Source organism: Coturnix japonica, chromosome 7 (genome assembly GCF_054131305.1).
Source record: "Coturnix japonica strain WE chromosome 7, WE-NBRP24, whole genome shotgun sequence".
Lineage (NCBI taxonomy): Eukaryota > Metazoa > Chordata > Aves > Galliformes > Phasianidae > Coturnix > Coturnix japonica.
Window position 1 is genome coordinate 19,465,451 of NC_140669.1, and position 25,544 is coordinate 19,490,994.

The following is a 25,544-nucleotide window of genomic DNA, read 5'->3' on the forward strand; positions in this document are numbered from 1 at the left end:
TGGAACAGATCTGCTTTCCTACTCCTGGCTCTTCTCTGTTTAGCTACAGCACACTTCAGCTGAAGCACAATAGAGACTGTGTACACGTTGGCACTCGGTAGCAGAAAGGCCTCTGCTATGCAGAATCTGTAAATGAGATAACAGAGGGTGAATGACCAGCTCACAAAGTGTAAATACAAAATTCTGGGGAGTAATGAAAACAAAAGCTGATAACGAAGGATTACACTGCTGTTATTACTATGATCAACTGGACAATAAAATGCTTGTGAAATTTGGTGCATCCAGGGAAAATCCAAACTGGCAGCTACACCACAATTGTTTCCAAACTAGTTACTCGTATTTAGGAAAGGGGGTTTTTGCTGAGCCACTGGAGCTGTGTGAAAACAGCAGAGAACGAGTGGAAAAAAAGGAGAAGCTCCACAGCATCCCCTGATACAGAAATATTTATCGAAACCACGGCTTTCTGTCCTCGCCCCCTACCCTTCCTCTTTTGGGAACATCAGCCCTGCCCCCCCTGCATTTGCAGTTTCACAACACATTCACGTGGGAAGCAAGGCTGATAGCCACAAGCTCTTTAACTGAGAAAAATAATTAGCTTCTTTTTAGAGAAACATTCAGTAGGTCTAGCTAAACTTGCAAACCAGCTCACTGCTTAGTGTACTAAACAAACGTGTGCACGGTAACAAAATACACCTATAATAATAATGAAAAGATCCATGATGATCAAATACAACGAGTCCAGCGGAGGCATAAATGAAACACTGTGATTTATTTGCCCAATTTTTCATCTCTTATAACTTCACAAGTCACAACATTCTTTCAACAAATGGAGCCCAGGTTCCACAGAGCGCAGTGCTTGGCCATGGGGGTATCTTTTTCCATCACCTCAGAGAGAACAGCAGTGACAAAAGATGGCTGCTGATCAGTCAGAGATGCATAATGAATTCCAATAATAATTAGTGAAAGGTATACAGAATTTATTAGTTGGAAAAAATATGTAATGCAGACACTGCTTTTAATTAAACAGATTCTAATGCCTTTGGAGGAGATCTCATCACGAGCTTATCAATAGTGTTCTGAGAGCAAAACAAATTATATTAAGACAGTATAGGCCTGAAACAAATTTGGCACACAATCCTTCCAAATGGTAGTTAAAATTATGGTGACCATTAATAATGCTGTGTGATATGTCTCTGCTTGTTAAGTGTATTTTGTTGCATGAAGACTTATCCTTGGAAAACCAGTGAGGGTATCTGAATCAGCATATAACCTACTTCAGGGAAATAAATGCCTATGATGTAAAAAATAATAATAATAATAAAAAGTTTAATGAACTGGTAAGATGAATCAAAAATCAAACAATGAGTATCAACTTGACACTAAATTAGAATCATATATTAAATATAAAGCATTTATAAATGCATAAGAAAAATCGGAAACAAACGCTATTGCATTTCTTTTCTTTTACAAAAGAGTAAGAAGCCATTCTGTTCGTATTGCAAGAAATTACATTTAGGAGGCTAGAATTATTCTTATATATCAAATCTATGAATATAACAGGAGATAAGAACAGTATATAAATACGGTATCTTTAAATATTTACACATGTATGGAAACTAGTTGAAGTGGTGCTAAAAGAAGGAAATGCCTGTTATAAAAGTGAGATTACAAATTTGCATACATACATTTGCATTACACTATTAGTTTTGAACTCGCACCTTTCATAAACTTTACTATTAATTTTCAAATCATCATTGCATAGAATTACTTGAAAAATATTACCTAATTCTGCATTCCACCTCACAGTAAAAGCTATTAGGTTAACGATACAAAAATAGTAACTCGGAGAACACCAGCCAGCCGTGCTGCTCTTCAAGCAGTTCAAAGTTTAGTCTCTGCCTTCCTGCTTTTGGGAACAAGGAAGATATTGCCATCTCTAGTTTGCTGCAGTGAGTATTCGCTAGGAGAGTAAGACTTTCCATCTTCATCGCGCAGCATGCTGAACACCTCAACATATAAGGTGGTTAATTGCTTTTTCATTTGACGAAGGCTTTTGTCATTCTCTCCTTTTTCTTTCAGCAATTTCTCCCTCTCATCTTTTAGGTGACTCAAATCTTGCTCCAGTTCCACTATATTTTCCAGTTTTCTCTTTCTGCAGTTTTGAGCAGCCACTTTATTCTTGCCTCTCCTGCGTATATCTCGAATAAGTGCAAGCTGGGCTTCGCTGAACTGCTCCTTAGACATCATTTCGTTAAAGTCATCAACAGGGAGATTGATGATTTTTTCCACTGGAAAAGGGATCTGCAGAGCCTTTGCTCTTTGCTCATCTCTTGTGAGATGAGCTTCAAGACGGCCCGAAGGCTTATCTTTTGTGAATGGAGCTTTAGGGTGACCTGGGCCGGCAGGAGGGTCTTTCTTTGGTGTGTTCATACGTTGTAAGCTGGATTTTTGAGTGCCTGGCTCCACAGAAGGAAGTACCTGATCAGGGAACCGCAATGAGTATACACTAGCATTGCTCTGTGGCACGCTTCCAGGAGAACTGTCCATGTCTTCCATTTCAGAATCACTACAACCCAAAGTCTTATCTCCACAGGTAGATGATTCAACAGAGTTCTCAGGTGATGCTATACTAGAATTTGCATTCAGTGAAATACCAGAGTCGGAATCATTACACTCTGGTACAGTTCCTGAGTAGTCATCATTAAAAGCTCTCCACAGCGGGAAATCAGAAAGATCAATAGGTTCACTTAAAATATCTGCAAGTGATTGACTGATAGTGTTTGTCGTTACTGTGTCACTGTCCCCCTTTGCGCATATAAAACTGGTATAGAAATCCTCACAGAAATCAGAGCTCACAGTTGATGTGTTATTTAAAGAGTTGACGTTCAGCTGGCTGCTGTCTTCTGGCTGCAAAATGCTGGAAAAAGGACCCTCAATGTTCTCCAGGAAATCTGGACCACAGTTAACATCTTTTCTCATGATGGGTAACGAGTTGTAGTAATTATAGCTGTTGTGCATCTCTGCTGGCTTGGTTTCAGGGCTTGTGATTGTGCTCACTTCAGCCAGGTTGTCATTTTCAATGTTTAAACACTACATGGGAAGCGTAAGAGAGGGGTTGAGCAACACAAGACCAATTGATCATGAAATATTTTTATAGAATTCATAACTATTAATAATTTTAGTCATTAACATGTACATGGGGTATTGTAATACTGCTGTAACCTAGATGAATACAACATAATTGCACTATGGGGAGACAATCTAGGAAAAAGAACAGATATCTAAGCAGAGTATGAAGCAACTTATCCTGGACAAAGCTATTTGGAATACGACAGCAAAGCCTCTCAAATTCATAGCAAGGTGATAAAGAAGAGATCCATCCCAACACACTGATACATGGAAACTGCTCTCCTGTTCTACCAAATTCTAGTGGGGATTCTAGAGCTGTCAGGTCTGAACTTCTCACAAGCATCCCTGCTAGTAATGCTCCTCTTCAGTAAATTTAAGATTACTGAATGAGGCTTACTCAGAACTCATAGCAAACTATTTTTAGCCATCTTCAATTTTATGTGATGATTTCTTTTCTTTGAAAGACAAAGATAATTTTAGGATTCACTGAATTGCAAAGAAATATAATTCTCTGGAAAGTAAAAAATTAAAAAAGTGTGAACCCTTATTAATGTTAACTCATCCCACATGCTTCTAGGAAAGCTGGCTAACATTAGTGTGAGTGTCTAAGATGATTACATAGATCGGATTTTGTTGGCTACAAAACCAACATTCTTTCCAAAAGTGGCAGTTTCTTAACTAAAGCTGAAGTGTCCCTGCTGTCCCCAAAGAATTAAGCAACTACTGCAGTGTTTCTGTTTCTCTTAAGGGGGGTCCACACACTGACTATATAACCAGAGAGCATACAAAGCTTAAGCTAAGGCTTTGAATGTGAGAGCTCTTTTATTCCCTTTCAAACATACTTTGTAGATCACAATAGCCTCAATTTAATTATCTCAATCAGAAGATTATTCAATCACTATACAGAATTAACAGACAATTTAGGCTTGGTTTCTTAGTATCTTTTCAGCTGCCTCTTCAAAGTTAGTCCTCCTTGTTACCTATGTAGGGACTTTTAGGCATGCCAAAGTAGTAAAGTCTAAGAAAATGAAAAAAAAATGAAGAAAAATGAAGAAAATTTTGAAATATAGAAAAATAATAGGGGAAAAATTAGAGTTACAGGCCATATAAGGTTCCTACTATTGTTGGGGTTTCCCCCCTTTTTAAATAGTCAAAACTAGATAAAGGAAAGAGAAGATTAAAAAAAAAAACAACTAGATGCCCTCTATAATGTCCAACCCAGTGATTTTGTGCTGTCTATTGTACCCTTGAAATACTCAGTTCATGTATATTATATAATTAGTTTCAACCAACAAATATACAGTTAAATAGTTAAACGAGATAAACAGAAGAGCCAAGTGTAGTTAGAAATATATCTGTACATTCTATTATTATTTGTACAAACAAGAGCCAAGTGTAGTTAGAAATCTATCTGTACATTCTATTATTATTTGTACAAACCCTTTTCTTAGATAAAATTTATGTAAATATTACATGATTACTTTTGCATTCAAAATACTTAAATACTAGGAGAAAAAAAAAAAACAAAACTCATTTACAATAATGACTGCAGAAACAATTTATGCTGTATTTCTATAATTCAGAAGTGTCTATTTCCAATCAGCTCCTATTTCCACCATGGTTGTGCTGTAACAGGTTGCATACAGATGCAAACAATCATTTGTCAAACATGATGGAGTTCTGATGATTATTATACTAAACTTTTACCTGTAACTCCGGAAGGGACAATAACTCTTCCCAGACTTGCTCTATGTTCTGCATATTCTCTGCATCAGCAAGTGGAACTATACCAGGTGAGTTGGGTGGCTGAGTTTGATTAGAAGTAATGAAGACTGGGTCACTATCAATCTGATCGGGAACCAGTGATTGAAATGCAGATGGAGAAGCCTGGAGTGTTGAACAAACAAACATACACTTAGAATCTTCCAAAGCAAAAATCCGCTTTTGCTGTTTTACCATTTCTACAGAATAAATAGGCATTTCTTAATGAAAGCATTTACTATATATAATGAAATAATCTAAAAAGTATTCACATGAAATGAGTTTTCACATTATTTCACATTAAGGACAGAAACAGGAAAAAGTATGAACTGAGTGATGAAGATCTTATTTTTACTCGCCAAATAGTCTGGGTCTGTACATCAAAGTAAAGCAGCCCAAATACACCAACTGCAGAGAGCTGAACTAAGCTCACTGCAACAAACTGCACAACTCTGCTACTTGCAGCAACTAGCCTGACTGCCATCAGCCAGTGTAAAATGGCCTGCAGGACTCCATAAGCACAAGGAATACAAGAGCACCATGCCATGCCATCTGCTCCTGATACAGGCCTAGTTCAAGCCCACAACACGGCTTTATTCCAGTTACAGATGGCTTAGGGACAGCACTCAAATTGTATCACGAATTAATATTTCACTGCAGACACATCCTGGTATGAGAAAATAGGAAACTGATCCCCTGGCACACAACCCGTGTAACCGCTGCACTGAGCGCTTACCTCATTGTTGTCTATAAACGGGAATGCTTCTGCCAAGAGCTGCATGCAGTCATCAAAGGACAAGGCCTCTTCTGGTTTTGAAGTATCTGTGCTCTAAACAGGAAAGTAGTGAAGAAAAAATGTTACTGCATCTTTGAATAACTGAACAATCTTCCATTACAGCAACAAATGCAAATTCATTTTAGGCAACCACTAGCATTATACCCTCCTGTGGATGGAAAAAGTGTTTTAAACACACTCACAAACACAATCAGAGTTTACCTGAGAAAAATTGATTGGTGGTTCAGCGTTTTCTGACTGAATGTGCTGAGCTGGCTGAGCTGGAACAAATTCACCTGTCTCCTCGTCTAACACCAGCTGAGCCAGCAAGGCTTTCTCCCGCTCTTTCTGGAGCTGCTCTTGTCTTTCCTTTTCAAGTTTCTTCTGTTTCTCGAGTTCATACTCCTTCTGTCGTTGACTAAAATCAAAAACTTCACGCCTTGCCCCAAGGTCTATATCTTGCCTCCAAAGGATGTCAATCAAGTTCATGTCCTGTAAAAGAAATGCCGTTTTGAAGCAAGCCTCCTCCCCAGTAGAACTGGTTTAAAACAATAAGAAGGCTTTTAAATTCTGCGTTAAACAGGTAGACTCATGTAAGTGAGATTCATTCTCTTAATCCTACAAAATTGTCTAAATGAAATATGTCTCCATATGACCTTCCTGAAGTGTGTGAACTGAACGTTTGGTTGCTGCAGCCCACACACTGGGTCACGGAAACTAAGCAGTTTGTTGCAGTTGGTAAGGCAACACACAAACCAGATAGTATTCTTTCCTATGTTATCCCACAGAATACATGAAGCGATATTACATTACAGTAAGAAACTAAAAAATGAACAAACAAACAAAAAATGATATAAAAGAAAAAAAACAGAAATTAAGAAGTTTATCCATGTAATTCTTTTTCAGTATAATCTTATCAAATTGTAAAAGCTGATTAAGAACATCACAAGGAGTTGTCTGAGTTGCTACAATAACCATACTCAAAATGCGTTTTTAACTATTTATGGTCCATCCTGGCATCAAGTATGAATCTTAAGATCAGCAGAACGGTGCTACAAAGCCGGAGGTCCCCACCTCACACAACATCATGGGAGTGCCTGGCAAAATTATTACGACTATCGCTAAAAATTTGTAATTCCAAGCTTAATTTCAGTGACGTTGTAAGTGTGACTGGTTTGGAGCTGAGTATAAACCACGTATCAAGAGCTGTCAAACGTTATTAATCAATTGGGCTCTGAGTAATTTTTCATATTTTGATGCTGTTTAAACAATATTTCTTGGTGAAGTTTGGACTCTTCTCTAAGAAAAATGCACCACACAGAAATCATCAGCCAACAATTAACTCTGTTCCTGCCAAAGCCACGACAGCATCCCATTCCAGTGCCTAACCACCCTCTCCATGAATAAATTCTTCCTAGTGTGAGACCCAAACCTCCTCTGGCACAACTTGTGGCTGTTTTCTTGCATCCTGTTGTATTGGCTGAGAAAGGAGTCCAACAACTTACTACAACGACGAGTATATAAACATCATATTTCACTTGAACAGGACTTTGCTGATTGATTCAGTGAGCAGTTACACCCAAGGTACATTACATTTTCCACCATATCAAATTAAACATTCCTTTCTCTGTTAAGAGTGTTTTCAGGCAGAGAAGCAAAGTAACCTACACGTCACATCACACTGCCTTTCAAAATGACTGCTTCCGTACAACGGCAATGGCTTTACTGGGAGTCCACATCTGAGCAGACCATAATCTCTTCATTAACAGTTCAATGCCATTTGTGCTCATACATACACATTACATGATGTACTTCTACCGGTTGCTAAAAAAAAAAGCTTACTTTCTTTTAGAATCAGGCAGTTCTATATAATACCCGTGTAACACAACGTGGGCATTCTGACTCCTAAGACATATTTATTATACCTTGCTGGGAGAGACCAAACTCAGCTTTAATGGCCAGCAAGGAAGAAGCTGAAATAATTGCAGTGGCTGCCCAAGACAATGTTCGGTCTCATCAGATTGGAGGGTAAAATGAACTAATTAAGTCCCGCAGTAATTGGAGATGCTGCAGTGTAGTATAGATTCATTAAGGGCCAGTAGTTTACCAGCTGCTCACTGTCTCCTTCTGCAGCAGATTCTAAACTGTTTCCTAGTCTCAGAGCATTTGCAATATGCTCTGGATAAAACTGCAGGATCTGGATTTTAGGGCTCGCTTCTGAATTATTCATCTACGAGGCACTGTCACAGATGCTACTCAAAAGATTTGTGTGTGTATAATGCATGAGGTTGCGAATTAGCAGAGCCGTTTGTCTCACCGAGTTGCAGCAGATTACTGCACAAAAATAGCAGAAGTGCTGCGTGGTTTCGGTTTAAATCACAAAACACAAAAGTGATCCAAAAAGAGGTACAGAAGGCAGAATGCTTTTTCCTTAAGCAGAAAAACACACTGCCTTGGGCAAAACCCTCACGTACAGCCACCAAGGCTTCTGGCTATGCCACGCAGCATATCCCCACCAAAACATACAGCTTTGGGTGTTGTGCATGGCTGGGACCTGTGGGCACCACTGCAGCTGCACACTGCTTTGGGAGCACAGCTCTGCGTGTGGAACTGGAATGAACTGAACACACCTGATGCGTGGGTTGTTGCCTGAGGAATAGCACAACATCGACTTAATGTCACTGTTTCTCAAGGGCCCGCATTAAGCCCTGTATCTTATCTGTGGCTTTGTTAAGCAGTGCTGCACCTCTGCTCTGGACAAAGATGCCTGTTAGGAGCCTTTTTTTTTATTGTAACTTCTAAATCTATTTGTCTTGTGGCACTGTAAGCTGAAAAGGCTTGTTTGATTTTAGTAACCACCACCTAACTGGGAAAGATTACTGCTATTTTCAGATTGGAAAAATTCTATACTCCTATAATTACTCTTCATATGAACGAGTTACATGGAGGAAGTGTTCTCCTGTTCAGTAAGCTAATATTTAAAACCATCAAAGAGCATGTTGATTTAAATATAACCTGCCATTTAACATTTATCTATAACTTCAGCCAATGATTTCAGTGATACTGCCCTTGTCAGAAAAATAAAAAGTGCCAGGCATTAGGCCAAGGCCCCAGGTCAAAGTTAATGGAGCCACCATTGACCAGTGACTCATGGAGGGGTGACTCACAGCCCCAGCATGAGGGACAGCAAAAGACTAAAAAAGAAATTGCAGTCTATAGAAATATGTTGCAATTTTGCTCTTTCAGCCTCCCACTTCCAATTACTTTGCAGCCTCGTTGACAACACACACAAACACATGTACCCACAGGTGAGTGCAGGCACTCTTGCTTAGGTCTATCACCGAAGCATTTTTACCTTTCACCATGAAAGCACCACACAGTGACCATGTACTTGGCAATCTGTTTCCAAAGCCACTAAAAGGTATTTCAGTTTCTGCCTGTGCAACAGCCACCCTCTAATTTTCAGATGACTCAACACAACCTGCTAGGTGGAAAAGGCTGGTTAGGACGGAGGCAGCAGCAAGGATCTACACCCATAGTGTGTAGTGGGAGCCTTGTGGTAGGTCGACCAGCAGCAGCCAGGCACTGCACTTCTCACAGCTCCGGTCCCCACCTCCCTAGCACCAGCCCTGCTTACTGTAAGTGCTCCAAGGGGCCCTCGTGACTGAGCCCACAGGCATCCGTTTGTTCCTCCCTTCCTTGTGTAATTTCTTGGATTGCATCAGAGGAAGTGGCCGCCTTGGCAGGAGTGAGAGGCCGGAGCAGCCAGCCCAGCACAGGGACACAGCTGCCAGCAGGAGGGATTTCATGGGCAGCACTTCCCCCCGCTCTGGGCTCAGCTCTTTCCCTCTTAACCCCAGTGTCTATTCTGAAAGGAAATACATTAAAGTACCTATTGGATAACAGTAATTACAACTTCTTGAAGAATAACATGCTTTTAGTATTTTTCCTCTGAAGATGAACAGCAGTTTTATTTCATTTCTCCCATTTTCTTCACAATTTTGTAAACAAAACACGACTACGTAATCACAGAATGGCTTCGGATGGAAGGAATCTTAGAGATCATTGTGCCTCCACCCCCTGCCATGGACAAGGTTACCAACCACTACACAGTGCTTCACAGGTCCCCTCCAACTCAGCCTTGAATGTCTCATCTCCAAGAATGGGGCACTTCCCAGCAGAGAAGGACAAGGTTTGCTTTCCCATCATCCACGTAAGCAAGAGGTGCCTTGCACTCATCATTTGCGTTTCTGTTCATTTAGTGATATGCTCTCCCCACCATACCGACAGCTTAGTCTGGTCTTATAAAGGCAGTTTTGATAAGATACACATAAATGTTAAACAATTCACATTAAGCCACCATCTGGCCCCCAATGGAAATTTTCATGTTTTAGATTTACATATCAGCATTTGCCATCTGGGCAGAGTCTGTTATACGTTTTATGAGAAAATCTCCCACTACATTGTAAAGTTTGACAATTAACTCTTATCGCTCCTAAGCGAACACACTTCAGTCGGGTAAACAAAGGGAAGAGGCCCAGGTTTTGTGTTATTTCATAGAATGACTTCACTAGTTTCCACAGAATGCTCATCCTTCCATGTCACAGCTCTTTGGTTTCCCTCAATCCATTAGAATTTACCTCAAAGAAGACTAAGTATTCCATACACCAGGGTGAATAAATCCAGCAGAGAGGGCAGAAAACAACCCCACAAGAGGTAAAAAAAGCACTCCTGTCTGTAACTTATTTACAGAAAGAACTTGGAAAAGCATCACTCATCCCCCATTTGCTTTCCAGGAAGGGAAAGGAATGAACAAAAAGCACCTCACATTTTTGTTGTATTCAAAGTACCACACAGGAAGTAAAGATCAAGGTCTTCAAATATTTCTGGACAAGAATGAAAGGAAGGAGACTAAATAATACAGCAAGACTAAGAGGAACTGGAAACATTCTTACCACTTAAGAGAAGCAGTGGGAACAACAGCTGAACATCTTCCCTTCATCATCCCCAAGAGGAAATGATTTTATTCAAGCATGATTTTTAAATCATTTGATTTTTTTCATACGATTTCTGAAATCACCATAATTAAGGATTTGTTTTCAGTATTCCAGATCTTCCATACTGGAATTCTCTATCGAGGTAAAATACTTACCTAATTGCAAGTCAATTACAGAGCGAAAACAATCACAGACACCTAAGCCCCTTGCTTCAGGGAAAGCACAGAAAGCAGATAAAATTATCCCGGCCCCACTACTTTTGACAAACATACAATGAGATCTGAAAGCTGGGCCACAATTTTCAGTGCCTTACAACTGGAAATATGAAGAACAGAATTTGAGAAGTGAACAAACTGAGAGAAGAGCAGCACTTAAGAACAGGGAAAAGATAACGTCATGTGCTATTTATGCTGGAAGGCAGAGAGGCTCAATTTCAATTTTAGATATCTCGGTTTAGGATTTGGAAATGCAGTGGAACAGGCAGCTCTCAAACAAAGCCACAAGGCAAAACCCGTGATTCATAGATCCTCAAGGTCAAGGCCCCAACCACCCTGTGGAGCTGCCTGCTGTCCCACAGCTTTCACCAAGACCTTCCTCCAGGCAGTAAAGTAAAAACTATGCACTTGGGTGGATGGTCCTTTCTGTGTCTCTCATACCTGTACCACTACTGGTGTGCCTGACATTTAATCAACACTGCTTGGACACTGCCTACTTCAGCTTCACAATGCTCATTTGCTCTTACTGACCCTAATTAATATATGACTACCTGATATCTTGGTCAGATATCAGCCTCTTTAAGACACAGAAGGCTGGCTTACCTGAAAAAAAAAAAAAAAAAGAAAAAAGAAAAAAGAAAAAAAAAAGACTTTAAAAGGATTGGAAAGATAAAGCTTTACAGAACAAATGCCGTGAGAGAATTTCCACTCCTTGTCTATATAAATAAGCCAGCTAAAAAATGCTGGCCATGTTCCTCAGGACATTCCTCTGCCCCAACAGAGACATATGAAATAAGCTCAGTCTTTGAAACATAAATATTTGTAAGCAAATTTAATTTCTTACTCAAGAAAGAAATCTCTAGAATGTTTTGCCAGGACAGGAAGTGAAGTTCTGGTATTTCATTAGCTAGAAGTGTTTAGCCTCTGTCTTCTTCTAACATACATCTCATATTTCAGACTGTTGCTCCCACTGTATTTGAGCAGGCTCACCTAATAATGTCAAATTGTCAGAATCTACTCTTATAAATCAAATCAGTTTAAAAACTACTTGGCTGCACTGCCCAGCATTCTTAAGAAAGTTTCCATGAATGTTGTGATTCTTCTAGCAAGGAGTGGGACAAGCAGTGACTGGCTGCAATGAGTCTTCCTCTGCAAGTGCAGCTCAGGACATACAGCCCATCTCACTGCCCCTACCAGAACAGAAGTAACTCCCCTGAGAAGCAAACAATTTTTGTACTTCACCTGACCTGGCACCTTCTAGGAATGCTATCAACAAAGGCTATGACTGTAAGATCTGGTTTTGCTCTGATGGTTTTCCCATGTGATAAATGCTATGGTAAGCAAGCTTTCCAAACTGTTAGGAACAAGCTATATCCCACATCTTCTACAGGAGTGAAAATACAGCTTTCGTCAAGCCTGAAGAGTATAAAATGAACAAGAATGTAACTGCAGTAAAGAACAGATGTTTTAGGATGTTCACGGTCATGCATGTGCAGGCCTACCTTCATTCCAACCCCCAAAGCTGCAAACTCCTAATGCTGGCATGTCTGCACTAGAGCAAGACCACTGCAAGTGAAAAGAAACAATCAATTACAGATAGCAAAGAGAAGGAAAAGAAGGGACACAAATGGCAGATAACTGCTTTACCCTGACAATAGCTTTCTCTTTTTCTACAAAATCAATCCGTCTCCACCTCCATGCCACTCAGCACAGACCCTCTCACAAGCTTCAGAAGCAGCTGTGCTTTTCTGAATTGTTAAATCAATTTTTGGAAAGCGGCAATATATAAATTGAGTTTAATATATAGTACATGATTACCAGGGGCCAAATTGCCCCTCAACAACTTAAAAAAAAAAAAATTCAGTAAAAAAAACCAGCTCAACAGCACTATCTCATTTGCATGGCTTGCACTATGCAGTCTTAAACCTGACATCACGACTTACTTTCTTTGTATGGTATTTTATTTTTCAGTGCCATTCTCTAGCACTTGTGGCCCATTCTGACTTGTATTCTATTCCCTATTTCTGCCTTAGCCTAAAGGAAAAGACGGAGTGAAGTCTACTGCTGAAAGCCAACGACAACAAACTTTGCTTTACAAATCTAACAATGCCCATATTTATAAGCACTAACCTGACTAAAAACTTCTTCATGCCTCATCCTATATCTCTTGGAATCCCAGACTGCTTACCAGAACATCACCATGAAAAGCAATGCATCTTAGATATTTTCATTGCTTTGCCATTTTAGTTTGATAGCTTCCATTCTTCCCTTTTCCCCTTTATGTCATAATTATATTATGTTAATCTAAACGTTACTTTCCCACAGTATATTTGGCAGGTACACAAGTGTTGTGGTCCCTTCTGTTGAAATTCTGAATCCCTCTTTCAGTTTAACAGTCATTTACTTGCTATTTCTTTACTCTTTCATCAGCAGCATTACAAAATGATTAAGTCAATAAGCACACAAAGTGAGCATGTATACAAGTTACAATCCATTGCATAAGTTGCATAATGAAATTGGAAGGCAGGCAAAAAACACGGGATTGTTTTATAAAAGAGTGGGCTAGGCCGTGTATTTGTTTTTACATGTTTGATCCACCAACAAAACTCTGCCCTGCTGCCCCAGCAATTAAACTGAGTGATTCTGTTGTGGCTTAACTTCTCGCTGCTGTCTAATCACCGTGTGTTGCACTGTGTTACTCCATTTTGAAAGGCATTCAAATAGCAGTCAGAAGTCTATTCCGTTTCAGGAAATACTGGTCTCAATAAGAGCTTTGCTTTTTGTCTCTCAGGTTAAAATTTCAATGTAAAAGTTGCATATTTTTATCTGAAAATATTGCTGGTCTCTCAGACAGAGGAACACTGAAGCCTTTGTTGCCCAGTTCATTTTATGTAGGGAACCTACAGTAGTTGGGAAACAATTACCTGCTAAATGATTACCTTCAGGCTATTCTGCTGAGCCCAGCTAGGCACATACAATGTGTGGACACTGCTACAGACTACTCATTAGTTTATCTAGGAGAGGATTTGTTTATAATAATGGTTCAGTCATCTGGGAAGCACCATCCAGACAAATTATAGCACACTCTTATGACCATTGAAACAAGTCAGGAAGAAAAGATGTACACAGAGTAAAGAACATAATAAAACTGTAAATAACATTTATTAGGTTGTGTTAACCTTGGGTTATAACCTTTTAGCCGCTATTTTGATTTCACTAGGATTATGCTTTTCTAAAAAGTATTTTCAAGCCAAACATGAAAACAGAGTGCATCTGCTCCGGATCAAAATACACTCAAAGATTATTTAAACTCTTGAGTGTTAAGTTTTCACTCCAATGAGATCTCACTGGTAGGCCTCCATTTAGCTGTCATTTTGCTAATGGCTGGCCAAGCTATAGGGACAAGCACCAGATGGGTTACTACAGCTACGTGACAACCTGGATACAGAAACTGTATGTTCTGGTGTTACAAGAAGCATGTCTCACCAAGCTCCCATCCACTGATCTCACAAACAACTCTTGTTGTTTTTCATGAGCCAAACTACAAGGGCAAGCACTTGCAATGTCTTTGTGGGCTAGAAAAGCACAGAGGTTCACTAACTGCAGTGCCAACACAAATCCATCAGCCCTCCTTCACCAACACAGACATCTACTCCATAAGGCTGCACCACAACACCTCCTCCGTGCGTACTAACAAAGCTGAGACAGAGAGCAAGGTGAAAAGTGCTTCTGTGATCTCAATTTGTACGACAGCGCTCCTCAACAGCACTCAAGTCTGGTCAGACCCGCTCTCTATATTGTTCAGTTCCAGAATCAACACGCAATAATGCACACTCCACAACTACATGGTTACATTTTGGGGAACACAACCCTTGCTCCAGTGGTGGCCAGCTGTGCCGTGTTCTGAGTGCTGTGACTCACATCTGGCAGCTTCACTGCCTACCACCCATAGACCTCAGTGGAACACAGGTGTTAAATACCTTTGTGGATCGAAGTCTTGCAATTTATGTGTACTTTTCACTTACATGATTTATGCAGATAACAAATGCTGGGCATTTAGCACCAGTGCATGCTGTGAATAAAGAAATGAGTACTGTTCAATGTAATAGTGTATTACAGAAATTAGATGACAACCATGTACTTCTAATAACCCTTAAGCAAACGATGAAGAGAGAGAAAAGTTCACCGTAGCTCATTTTCCTTCATCCCCCACCCCTTCTTCTTCTTGAATGTTTCTATAGGGGTATTAACACCACAACAGAAAGGGCCCAATACACTGCTATCCAGCCACTCATCACTGGACACAAGATCTTAACAGATTTGAGGATGCATGCCTAGCACGGCACGTTTTCCTTCCAGAGAAGTAATTCATGGTTACATGGTTTATTTGACACCAGGCTCAACCTTCACTAATGACATACTACAGAAAAAATTCAGTAAATAAAACACAGCTCAGCTGCGCACTGCTGACCAAAATGCACTCTCTAGATTTAGATGAGGCATCATAGAAATCATTGTTACCTTCCTACAAAGGGAGTTTGTACAGCTACTTTCCTTCCTTCAGCCACACACAGATACATGATGGAAGCTGCTTCTCAATACAATAAGGCAAGGATAGATTTTAGTTGCTCATCTTCTTAAGTACTGTAATTCACAAACCTATCAGCAAAAGGCAATCTCTAAAAATCATTAATCCCCAGGAATGTTTCGGGAAACTCTTCAACTCGTCAGTCCTACACAGTTAAGCAACTGAAACAAGAAAGGTCAAGAAGGGCCAACATGTCAGGTGTCTGTGCGCCTATTTATCATTTATATGGACATAACAGCTTCTGCTGAAAAAATAGTAAATCCACTGAGGAACTGAACAACACCATATAAGAAAGTGAAGCTATCTGCATTGTGCAATCTACCGCTCGCTTTTTAAAGTCACGTGTAGTCCTCAAATTACAAACTCTGAGAGCAAAATGAGCCAATTCATCTTCCAAGACGTGAACGACTGTAGGTAAATGGATTTACAACTCTCACCAAATTCTATAAACACAATAATTCTTTGTGCCCTTAAAAGAACACCACCATTTCCAAACTCAGCCATTGATAATCTTCTGTCCTTCCACCCAGATCAACAGTTCCCTGGCTCACAGCCTGTACAGATGGTTATAATAGGGCTGCCTCCTTCAGCCTCATGACTAAATAGACAGATGTACCTGAAAAACAAGGTACAGGCCAATCTCTGACACATTTTTCCTTGTACGCTCCATCAGCAGCAATGATGACCAAAACAAGATTGTTTGCCATAAATAATGAACCCACTGATACATTTATTCCACCCATAAGCAAGCAAGCATTAAATACTTGAGGGGAAGGAAGGCACAGGACAAGGGTATTCAGCTTGCAGAAAAAACACGGAAAACCAAGACATTTTAAAACCAAAGGCACTCACCACAGTCTGTTAAACATTTATTTTTAGTTAATAACTGCATCTGTTATCTGAAGAAAAAAACCACAGAACTGATCTCTTGGACACTTATTATGTAAATATGTGGCCTGAAAAATGTTAACTTAGTTAAAAACTTTAGCACATGCTGGTTCAGTGCTCTGCACGAACCATTTGCAGGGCAACACAGAGCATTTCAGACATTTTCTAGAGCTGCAACATTTTATCTCCCGCGGCCACAAGGTGCAGCTTGATAAGGTATTCCACTGCAGCTTCTGAAAGGGAAATGCTGAACGCTGATAAAGATGACAGGTTGCCCAGGGAATTAGGAAGAGAGTTAAACTTCCTTTCTCCTTCAAAAAAGTATTGCAAGTTTAATTATTCTATATCCAATGAAGTAGCATAGTAAATTGTCTTTTATCGTGCAGTAAAAGAAAATACTTGAAAACAAAATGTCCTCATACTCTCAGCTTACGAATCTTTTAAGCTTAAGAATCATCCTTTCCCTTGCAGCTGTATAATCACAATCACCCTTACAAGTCCTTCCATGCCTCCTGTAACGTGTGCCAAAGATACCTTTATACCTTTTCTCTGCTCTCCGCTCCTCTTCTCTGCCACCATGTTGCTCCCAGTTCAGTGCAGAAGAGGCGGTGACGGGGCAAGGCAAAGCTCTTCCAATGGCAAATTAACCCCAGCGACAACGTTCAAAATTCATAATTCATTCCATTTGTTCCTCCTGTTTTGTTGGCTCTGCGAAAAAGCACCTTCTTCCTCATACCTGGGGGTTCAAGGAGGAAGCTTACCCTTTTTTGTCTCTTTCTGCACGCCGTTTGCACCGGGGCTTTAGGGGAGAGCTACACTAACTGTCATTTAAGTAACAGGTGGGTTTTGTTGTAAAAGTCAGGCTAACTGGCATAACAAATTGAAAGGGAAATTCTTTACAGTGTTCCCAATTTGAGGGCAGAAAGGGTTGAGAAGAAGCAGACTTACCTTGCTGCCTCTGAAGAAAGCTTCTAATCTCTAAGAGCAGGGTGAAACATCCCAGCACACTGCAGCCTATCTATCAGCAGCTGAAGGACAGTGCAGAACAGAAGTGTAACTGCCCTGCATATCTGCTGCCAAATTAAAGTTTGTGTGCCAAGTGCCCCAGTGAGGCAAAAGAAGTTGTGGGGCTTTTTTTTTTTTTTTTTTTTTTCTTTTTTTAAAGTGGACTCTCATTAAAACCAGCATTTGCAGCTGACTTTTTCCAACAGAAGACAGTACAGAAAATTCAACTGCTTTCCAGACACAATTAAAACCAATTTGTTAAGCAAAAGGGAAAAATAATGAATTGCTGATCACTCGGGGAAAGAAAAAAAGACAACAAAAACAACAAAATATGGAATGCCAAAGTAAGCGTCAGGTTTGGGTCTTGAGTAGTTCTTAGTCTTTGACCAACAGACTTCACTTACTCATGCCTCAGTAAATACTTGGATAATCAGACTACAGCAAAATGCAAGTAAAAACTGCAAGACTACAATTTCTCTATGCTACAATTAATTTACACAATGAGAGACCGATATCTCATTAGGATAAATCACTACTCACAAAGTCAGATATCAAGGATTAATCCTGTTATTACTACACACGTTTCGTAAGGCCTTATTCATCACCTCTGCCACATACAAGCACAACTTACCAAAACCTTACCAAAAGCACAAAAAACCAAAACCATCTCAAGCTGAAGTTTGAATTCAACTATTATACTGCTCCAGCCTTAGTAATAGACAAATTATCAGAATTTAAGATTTTCAGAGTTTAAAATACGTGATACCTAGAGATGCTCACACCAGTTACTGCATGACAAGGACTCCCAAGTGGTACACACTGACTGCATTCTTAAAGTGAGCAAAAAAAGATTACAAATCATGCTGGAAAACATTCCTAAGTGCTACAAAAGTCCACTGGGTCACAACAAGTGGCAGTAGTGGAACAATTAACCACTAATTCTATCATGTTCTAGTTCAAATGCCCCAAAACAAAGTAGTATCAGAGTATCAGAAGTTGCTGTGGTTCAGCATTCACAGGTAAGAGACACCTAAACATGACGTGCATTTCCATAGACAAGGAAAACAGTATAAACAATTTGGAATTACCATTTTGCTTCTGTATTTCATTTTCATCCTCAATCCTACTTCAGAAGTCTCAAGTTTGATTTATTTTTTTAAGGATCAGTGGGACAATGTCCCAGAAATCCCTCAGCTGACACACAGACCTGCTCAAGGCCCAGCTACACTAGAAAAAAAAGAATGTGTCGATATAATTCAACGATGTAGAACAGCTTTGAGAAAATACGTCCATGTACCTCATGTCAAATAAATCACAGAAGACTGCACCAGTATCTACAGCACATTTGTTCCAAGGACGCTTAATGACTCCATCATCTGCACTGGAGCGTATCGGTCACTGCTTCTGCAATACTGGTAAAGACAAGTGCTAATATAATGAGCTAGGATGCGCACCCAGATACCTTGACTGACCTCTCTACCATGAAGGTCTGCGTTCTCCTCCCAGTGATGAAGCTCCTGAAAAGCTGTTACCCAGCTGAGCTGCTCCAGACTCCAAAGCCCAGCCCCACCAGCCTCTTTCACCCACCACTTTATTGCCCAACTGACTGCAGGGCATGCATCTGGCAGCACTGTGCACGCAATCAAACTGGAAATACCCTGCTCTAAGACAGAGCTCAGCCTTCTTACCCAACAGGACTTAACTCAAGGAAGCAACTCCTGAAGACAGAAAGAAGCGACCAAGCACCCAGGTGACACTGAAGCGAACACCGGCTATGGAGCAGACAAAAACCAGCCATTTCACCTGCCATTTCACCAGTGGCATCAACCATGTGCTGCTGGTGAACTCCAGCAGGGACCTTCACACAGACAAAGCAATGCAGGAGTCGCTCCACTCTCAACTATAACAATAAAGTGGGGTGGTACCAATGCTACTCCCAGGGTTCAAACAAGCAACACTCCCCTCCTGGATCCTTCTGCCTTAGCTCCTTACGGCTAAACAGCCATGATGACCCAAGCAGGAAGCAAATCAAAGTCAGAGCAGCTTTTCATAAAACTCTGTTGTAGAAAAGTAGCTGCTTCAACATTTGCGGGCACAAACTTCCAACACAGCAAACAGGCACACCCTTAATCATAAAACAAACTTCTACTTAAAGGCAAACTATCGACCAAGCTCCTCCTGAGTCAATTTTCCAAGCATGCAAACTTTGTTTTGCAAGCAGTCTCCAGAAGTGATTTTTTCCATACTTACCAAAGACAGCATGTAATACCAATACAGCAAACAACAATAAAACTTAGATACTGCAAGGCAGAGGTGAAGGCAAGGGAGGGAAAATTGATATCTTTATGTTCCATAGCCATACAAAAGATACTTCCTTAAAAGGTTTGAAAGTGCCTGTCTCAAACTGATCTTACATAACTTGTTGCTGCAACACCAAACTTAAAAGAAGTTTCTTCTCTTTTTCTCCTCTGTTAATTTCATTGCTCATAATAATACCACAGAACTTACATTAAAAGTCTTAATACTGCACAGGACAATTATAAGGGTGGGAGGTCTCAACTATCTCCGTAAAGTAACAGCAACAACAACAAAAAAATAGTCCTTGAAACTATTTACTTTAACTGGAAAGATGGGAAGCATTTACAGTCACAGTGCTTTTACAGTTCCTGAACTAAAAATAAACATTATTTTATAATCCTTCTCCTCAGTATCAAAGCTGCAGGTAATCAGGTCAAAGTCAGAAATCCGAACCGAGCTAATGTAAAACTTCAACCCGATATATAAAACGTACCCTTTTAAGGTTTGGTTTTTTTTTGAAGGGGGGAGAGAAAAGAGTTTTTTGTTTTTTTTAAAGTTAAACCCATTTTACTACAGCCTTGCCACTTGCACTGGGGATTACCAATAGAGCTGACAAAAAACACTAACTTTACCATATACTATGAGTTATTAACCCTTATAAGCTTTCCAACATCTCCATGATCAGTGCATCAAAATACTTGAATTAACCCTTTAAAAGTGAACACTACAGTAGAAATTAGAGGTCAGACACAAAATCCATGTACAGACACGTAGCACGTCCATGCAAAAGTCAGCATTGGCCAGAGAGAACTGAGCAAGTATTTTACCAAAAAAGGCTGAAGATGGGAAACAGAAGAGGTTCCACAAAATGAAGAGAAATCCTCTTTTCCAAAGGATTCAAATAATTATTTTTTTTTTTACCCTTACCACGCCTTACACATTTCTCAGATAACCAAATTAATGCTTATTTCAATTAACAGTGCCAATTCTGGTTCTGCGAGACTTTACTATCTTTACTTGAATTACACACCCAGGGGAGCTGTGGATGTCCCATTCCTGGCAGTGCTCAAGGCCGAGAGGGATGGAGCTTTGGGCAGCCTGGGCTGGTGGGAGGTGTCCCTGCCTCTGGAATCAGGCTGGAATTGGATGAACTGAAATTTTCCCTTCTTACCCAAACCATTCCATGATCCTATGGCTCACCTGCATCTATTTCAAATAAAGTTTTCGTGTTTTAGCAGTTTTATACACTACTGATAATTTTGCTGGCTTCATTTCTTAATGGATGCTTTAATAGTTTACCTTAACAAACAAATACACCATTAAGCCATTACTGTTGAGCAACCCAGAACAAATTTCAGTTTACTACTGTATATCAGTCATCTTTGGATAAAACAGCCTTAAAGTCATGACTTCCAACTACTCCTACCAGACTTCTCATTGGTTTACGTAAAAAGACTTGCGTAATGGCAGATGAATTGTTCCCCAAACCAGTTAAACTAGATTAGTGCAGAAAAGAATTTAGCTGACCCCTGTGTTGTATTCTCTTCCTTTCACCTGAGATCGAATTCTGTGGCACAAAGTCCTGCTTGGATATAATCCCCCGTAGCAGAAAACTGAACACACTTGAAACTGCTTTAAGTTCACTAGGAATGTATTTTATTAGAATAATGGATTACTTAGGGTTGGAATGAGACGGAAGCCAAAACAAACTTTAACTAGGTGATTAACCTGGGGACTCTGGAGGGCTTTTTGCCTGGCTGGAATTCAAACACAGTAGCAGAGGATTAATATTTAATTCATGCCAACAGGTTCCTGCCTGGACTTGTTCTGCACTAACCTCAGCCAGCACAATTACTGCAAATACATCACACTCTCACAAATTAGCCTAATTTTCATGAATGGTTTAGTCACCTTAGAGCTTATCTTTATTAATTTCCTAGAAAAAAAGAAATAAGCAACGTACTAGATAGAAAATAAATCAAGTTCCTTCTTTTCAATGAAGGACACACCTGGTTTTAAAAGCATGGGCTCAGCTTGTGTCATCTACTCTTCTCATCTGGACTTTGTATAGAAAGCCTATAAAAGATAGATATTCTTTCCTTCTGCCTCATGTAAACTGACCTTTTCCTGGACATGCAGTCAATGCTTTTTCATTCTCCTTTAAAAAAACTCAATGCATTCTAAACATTTTACAGCAACAAACTGTGGCAGGTTTTGCTGTTTTGGGGTTTGTTGTTTCTTCTGGAGGACCAGATCTAACAAAATTCGGCAACTACCAAAAGGAAAAATTACATGAAATATTTGACTGGGGAAATGAAAGGACAGATAACTTATTTAGCCCCTTCCACTTCTGGTGATCTCATGAACTCCAGCATACTTCACAGAAGTATCAGATACTTCTTCAATATTAAAGAATGCTCAACGTGCCATTGCTATATTAATTTCAGCCAGGATCATGAAAGGAGCACACAGCATTTTGCTCTGCAAATTCAAGACAAAGAGGAAAAAACCTATAAGAACTCAAGTATTCAGGGGCAAGAATAGCTAATAATAATCTGATAATTTTAACAGTGATCTTGGCTGTCAGGGTGATACATAACCTTCTGTATTGTCATTTAGGATAAGTGCTATACTCTCTTTGCTTTTTTCGGTTTAAGAAAGAAAAAAGTAATGGACAGAGAGCCAAATTTTATTCTAGCTCATGAACTCTGGTGGGAAACATACACAAAGCTTCCCAACCACCCACACACTCCTATAAAAATGTCTCAAGTTCTTTAAAGCACGAGATGATCCAGCTGCTCTCTGCTTATACTGAATGTTCTATTTTGTCCCAGTTTGGTCTCTTCCACATATTTTTCCAAAAAAAAAACCAAAACAAAAAACAACCAAAAACAAAAACCCCAACTTCCAAAGCCAAAGTGCTCTCCTACTTTGAGTTCTAACCGCAAGCTTCTTCAAGTCCCATTTTCAAATGCAACCAACTCCTTCTATTTCAAACAACTTCTCATGCAATGTAAATTCCCAGCACATTTTAAATACAAAATACAGAACAGTGTCCATATGATAGATATGTACTACAATAATAAAATATCCAATTAGCTGTTGTATTGAAAGGATTCTCATGGTCATCTTTTATTAGTCTACATTTCTTTCAGCCACAGGTACTGCACTGCATTGTATCTACCACTGGTTTAACTGAGAGATATTCTGAAGTTCTGAGGAAAGATTTTTCAGTGCAGCATGATAAGCAGGGTAGGCACATCAGAATTAAAAGGGTCTTAAAATGCATTTCCACTTAAGACAGTGCTTGTAATATTCTTATTACTTCCACCACTCTTCTCTGTAATTTTAGGAGTCATGGAATCGTTAAGATTGCTCTAAGACCAAGTCCAACCATTCACCTAACATCACAAAGTCCATCACTAAACCACATCTACAGGTCTGTTAAATAACTCCAGCAATGGCAACTCTACTGCCTCCCCAAGCAGCTTGTTCCAATGCCTAACCACCCCTTCCATGCTCTTGATATTCAATCTAAGCCTCCTTCAGTGCCACTTGAGGCAGTTTCCTCACATCCTATCTCTTGTCACCTGATAGAGAAGACCAGCACCTTTATCACTGCAACCACCTTTCAGGCAGCTGTACGGAGCAGTGAGACCTCCCCTCAGCCTCCCCTTCTCCACACTGAACCACCCAGCTCCTTCAGCCTTCAGTTCCTTCTGAGAGACCAACAAAAAACATAGATGTTTTCTGATACCGAAACGTATCTACATATATAGATGGACAAATAGGTATCCATACAGATATCTTAATCTATCAACAGACACTTATGTTTAACAGTTATTGAGCTAAAAAACACATCAAAGGCCTGTTGCCAGGCCTGAGCGGTGCACTCATTTGTCACTTCCTGCCTGATCGGTGTCGTATGGAAAGAACAGCCCATTAGGGAACAGACATTCACTAGACAACCTTATGTAGTACGTCACAAAAACAGACGTGTGATACCTGTGTAAAGCCCTACAGACTAAAGAGATACCTCTAACGTAACTAGAAACTCTTTTCTAGGTAGAAAAACCCACGCACTGAAGCAGATACTCAAGTACATGGTTACACTGGCCTTCACGTTTAGTGTTCAGTGCAAACACTACATGAGAAAGTAATCTTGCTCACCTTCTCACAAGGCTCAGTGCTTAGTGAGAGCTGATGAGTTTGTCATGTTGTCTGACAAGGCTAGATGCACCAGGCCCAGCCATTTCAGCACCTTTCAGCTTACTGAAGCAGTAAACAATTATGGGTACATAATGCTTTTGTGAACTTGACTTGAAACACTTTGACTCACGTTCCAGAGCGTTTTTCCTCAGCAGTTTTGATACCTGTGTCATTAGTAATAGACAACATCCCAAATGAATCCCATCCAGCATTCCATTTAACCAATAAAAGATAATCCATTAGCTACCTAAAGACACAGCGCCTTTACAGAACAGCTCTGACACAACCCGTGGCTGTGGGGCTCGAGCAGCACAACGCGGACAGGTGGCCCCACAGGAGGAGACACAAGAGTCGCCCCGGCCCACACCGAGGAGGACGCTGAAGTGATGCGGGGTCCCTTCCATCGCGGCCCCCTCGGCCCCTCACAGAATCACACCCTCCCCGCGCCCTTCTCGCCCCGCACCCCACGACCCGACACGGGCAACACGCGGTTGTGCAACTGCCCCCACTGAGGCCGCGTGACAGCGGGAGGCCCTCAAGAAGGAACCGGACAAGTATTCGGGGCGGGGCTGGGTCGGGCCGAGCTCCCCCCTCGCCACGGACTGACCTGGCCCCGAACTGCGCAGCGGGCAGGGAAGCACCCCCCGCCCGGGAGACGGGGAAAGTACCGAGGGGGCGGGGCCCGGCCCCCGCCGTGACTCAGCGCTGCCCCCGGGGCGGGGCGGCACCACGTGCCCCGCCGGCCTCGTGACCGCCCGGCCCGGCCCGCCCCAACGGCCGGGACAAGAGGGAGGGGGAGCCGGGGGCGCGCAGCCCCGGTTCCCGCCCGGTGCCCGCGGCGCCCTCACCTGTGCGGCGGGCGGCAGCTCGATCTCCATGGCGCGGGGCGGCGGCGCGGACTCGGGAACGGCGGCGTGCAGCTGTGGAGCTGTGGCGGCTCGGCCGGCACCGCCCGCGCTCTCGTTCCGCCGCTGTTTGGGGACGGGGACGGCCCGGCCCGGCCCGGGCCGAGCCAGCGGCGACCGCCGCGCTCCGCCCCGACTCGGCGCAGCCACTCAGCGGTGCCCGCGGAGGCGGCTCCTTTCCCGGCAGTGGCGGCGGTGCCGGGAACGCGACCCTCCCACGGCGCCGGGCACCGCGAGCGGCCGGTTGTTCTGTCAGCACTGCTCTCGGCCGGCTGTTCTGTCAGCACTGCTCACGGCCGAGTTCTGTCCGTGCCTCGGTACGTTGCCCAGGTGTGTGGTTTCACCTTCTTTTCGTGTTCTACGTTATTAGTCCGGTCCCAAAACACGGCTACGAGCCACTGGCAGTCTGCTACATTGACACTAAAGACACCTTTCCAGGCTCTTTCTGGTTGCGTCCTCCACACGTGCTTTCCTATTACATCAGGCTCTCATCCCAGGGTACTGTAATTCCCTGGTACCTGTGGTTTCTTGCACTGTAACCCCCGTTAATACTACGGGTGTCGAAATAGTTGGCGTGCGTGTCTCAGCCGGCTGACTTACAGAATCTCACGTGATGCTTTGGGGAGATGTCATGGCAGTGCCCGTCCTATGGGATGGCAGTGCTCCTCGGTCAGATGTTCTCCTGGCACGGCGCTGCCTTAGAAGAAAACTCGATTGCTAGTGGCTTTCTTGTACTTAAAGTGAGCTCTTAGGCATGAGAGGGACTAACGTTGA

The 25,544-nt window shown here is 41.4% G+C and overlaps 2 protein-coding genes across 23 annotated transcripts in view; one reads left to right on the top strand and one right to left on the bottom strand.

Annotated features, from left to right (window-relative positions):
* Window positions 1-750: 750 nt before the first annotated feature.
* Window positions 751-24,848, bottom strand: NFE2L2 (NFE2 like bZIP transcription factor 2). 21 transcript variants are annotated; one of them, XM_085552588.1, is made up of 8 exons: window positions 17,302-17,333; window positions 16,896-17,089; window positions 12,380-12,443; window positions 10,494-10,551; window positions 5,888-6,157; window positions 5,627-5,719; window positions 4,837-5,016; window positions 751-3,090 (listed from the first exon to the last, which is right to left on the bottom strand). In XM_085552588.1, exons 5-8 carry the CDS (start codon window positions 6,152-6,154, stop codon window positions 1,882-1,884), a joined length of 1,749 nt encoding a protein of 582 aa, XP_085408714.1. In that variant the 5' UTR covers window positions 6,155-6,157; window positions 10,494-10,551; window positions 12,380-12,443; window positions 16,896-17,089; window positions 17,302-17,333; the 3' UTR covers window positions 751-1,881. The 21 variants fall into 21 exon arrangements, with proteins under 21 accessions (XP_085408714.1, XP_085408715.1, XP_085408716.1 ...); XM_085552589.1 differs by lacking the exon at window positions 10,494-10,551 and adding an exon at window positions 10,621-11,480; XM_085552590.1 differs by having other exon boundaries at window positions 16,888-17,089.
* A 134-nt stretch (window positions 24,849-24,982) lies between these two features.
* The window catches only part of AGPS (alkylglycerone phosphate synthase), a 69,357-nt gene continuing 68,795 nt past the window's right edge, over window positions 24,983-25,544 (top strand). For both annotated transcript variants that reach the window (XM_085552576.1, XM_085552578.1), the window contains exon 1: window positions 24,983-25,100. The gene's annotated coding sequence lies outside the window, so the exon portion shown is untranslated. The remainder of the gene's footprint in view (window positions 25,101-25,544) is intronic.

Excerpts from the sequence above, each read along its gene's own strand:
- NFE2L2 (XM_085552580.1), bottom strand. The coding sequence starts at position 16,932 with ATGGTGGCAGAGAAGAGGAGCGGAGAGCAGAGAAAAGGTATAAAG. Across the intron at positions 5,720-5,887 it reads CACCAATCAATTTTTCTCAG|AGCACAGATACTTCAAAACC; the intron begins GTAAACTCTGAT and ends TTTCCTGTTTAG. Across the intron at positions 3,091-4,836 it reads TGTCCCTTCCGGAGTTACAG|TGTTTAAACATTGAAAATGA; the intron begins GTAAAAGTTTAG and ends CTTCCCATGTAG.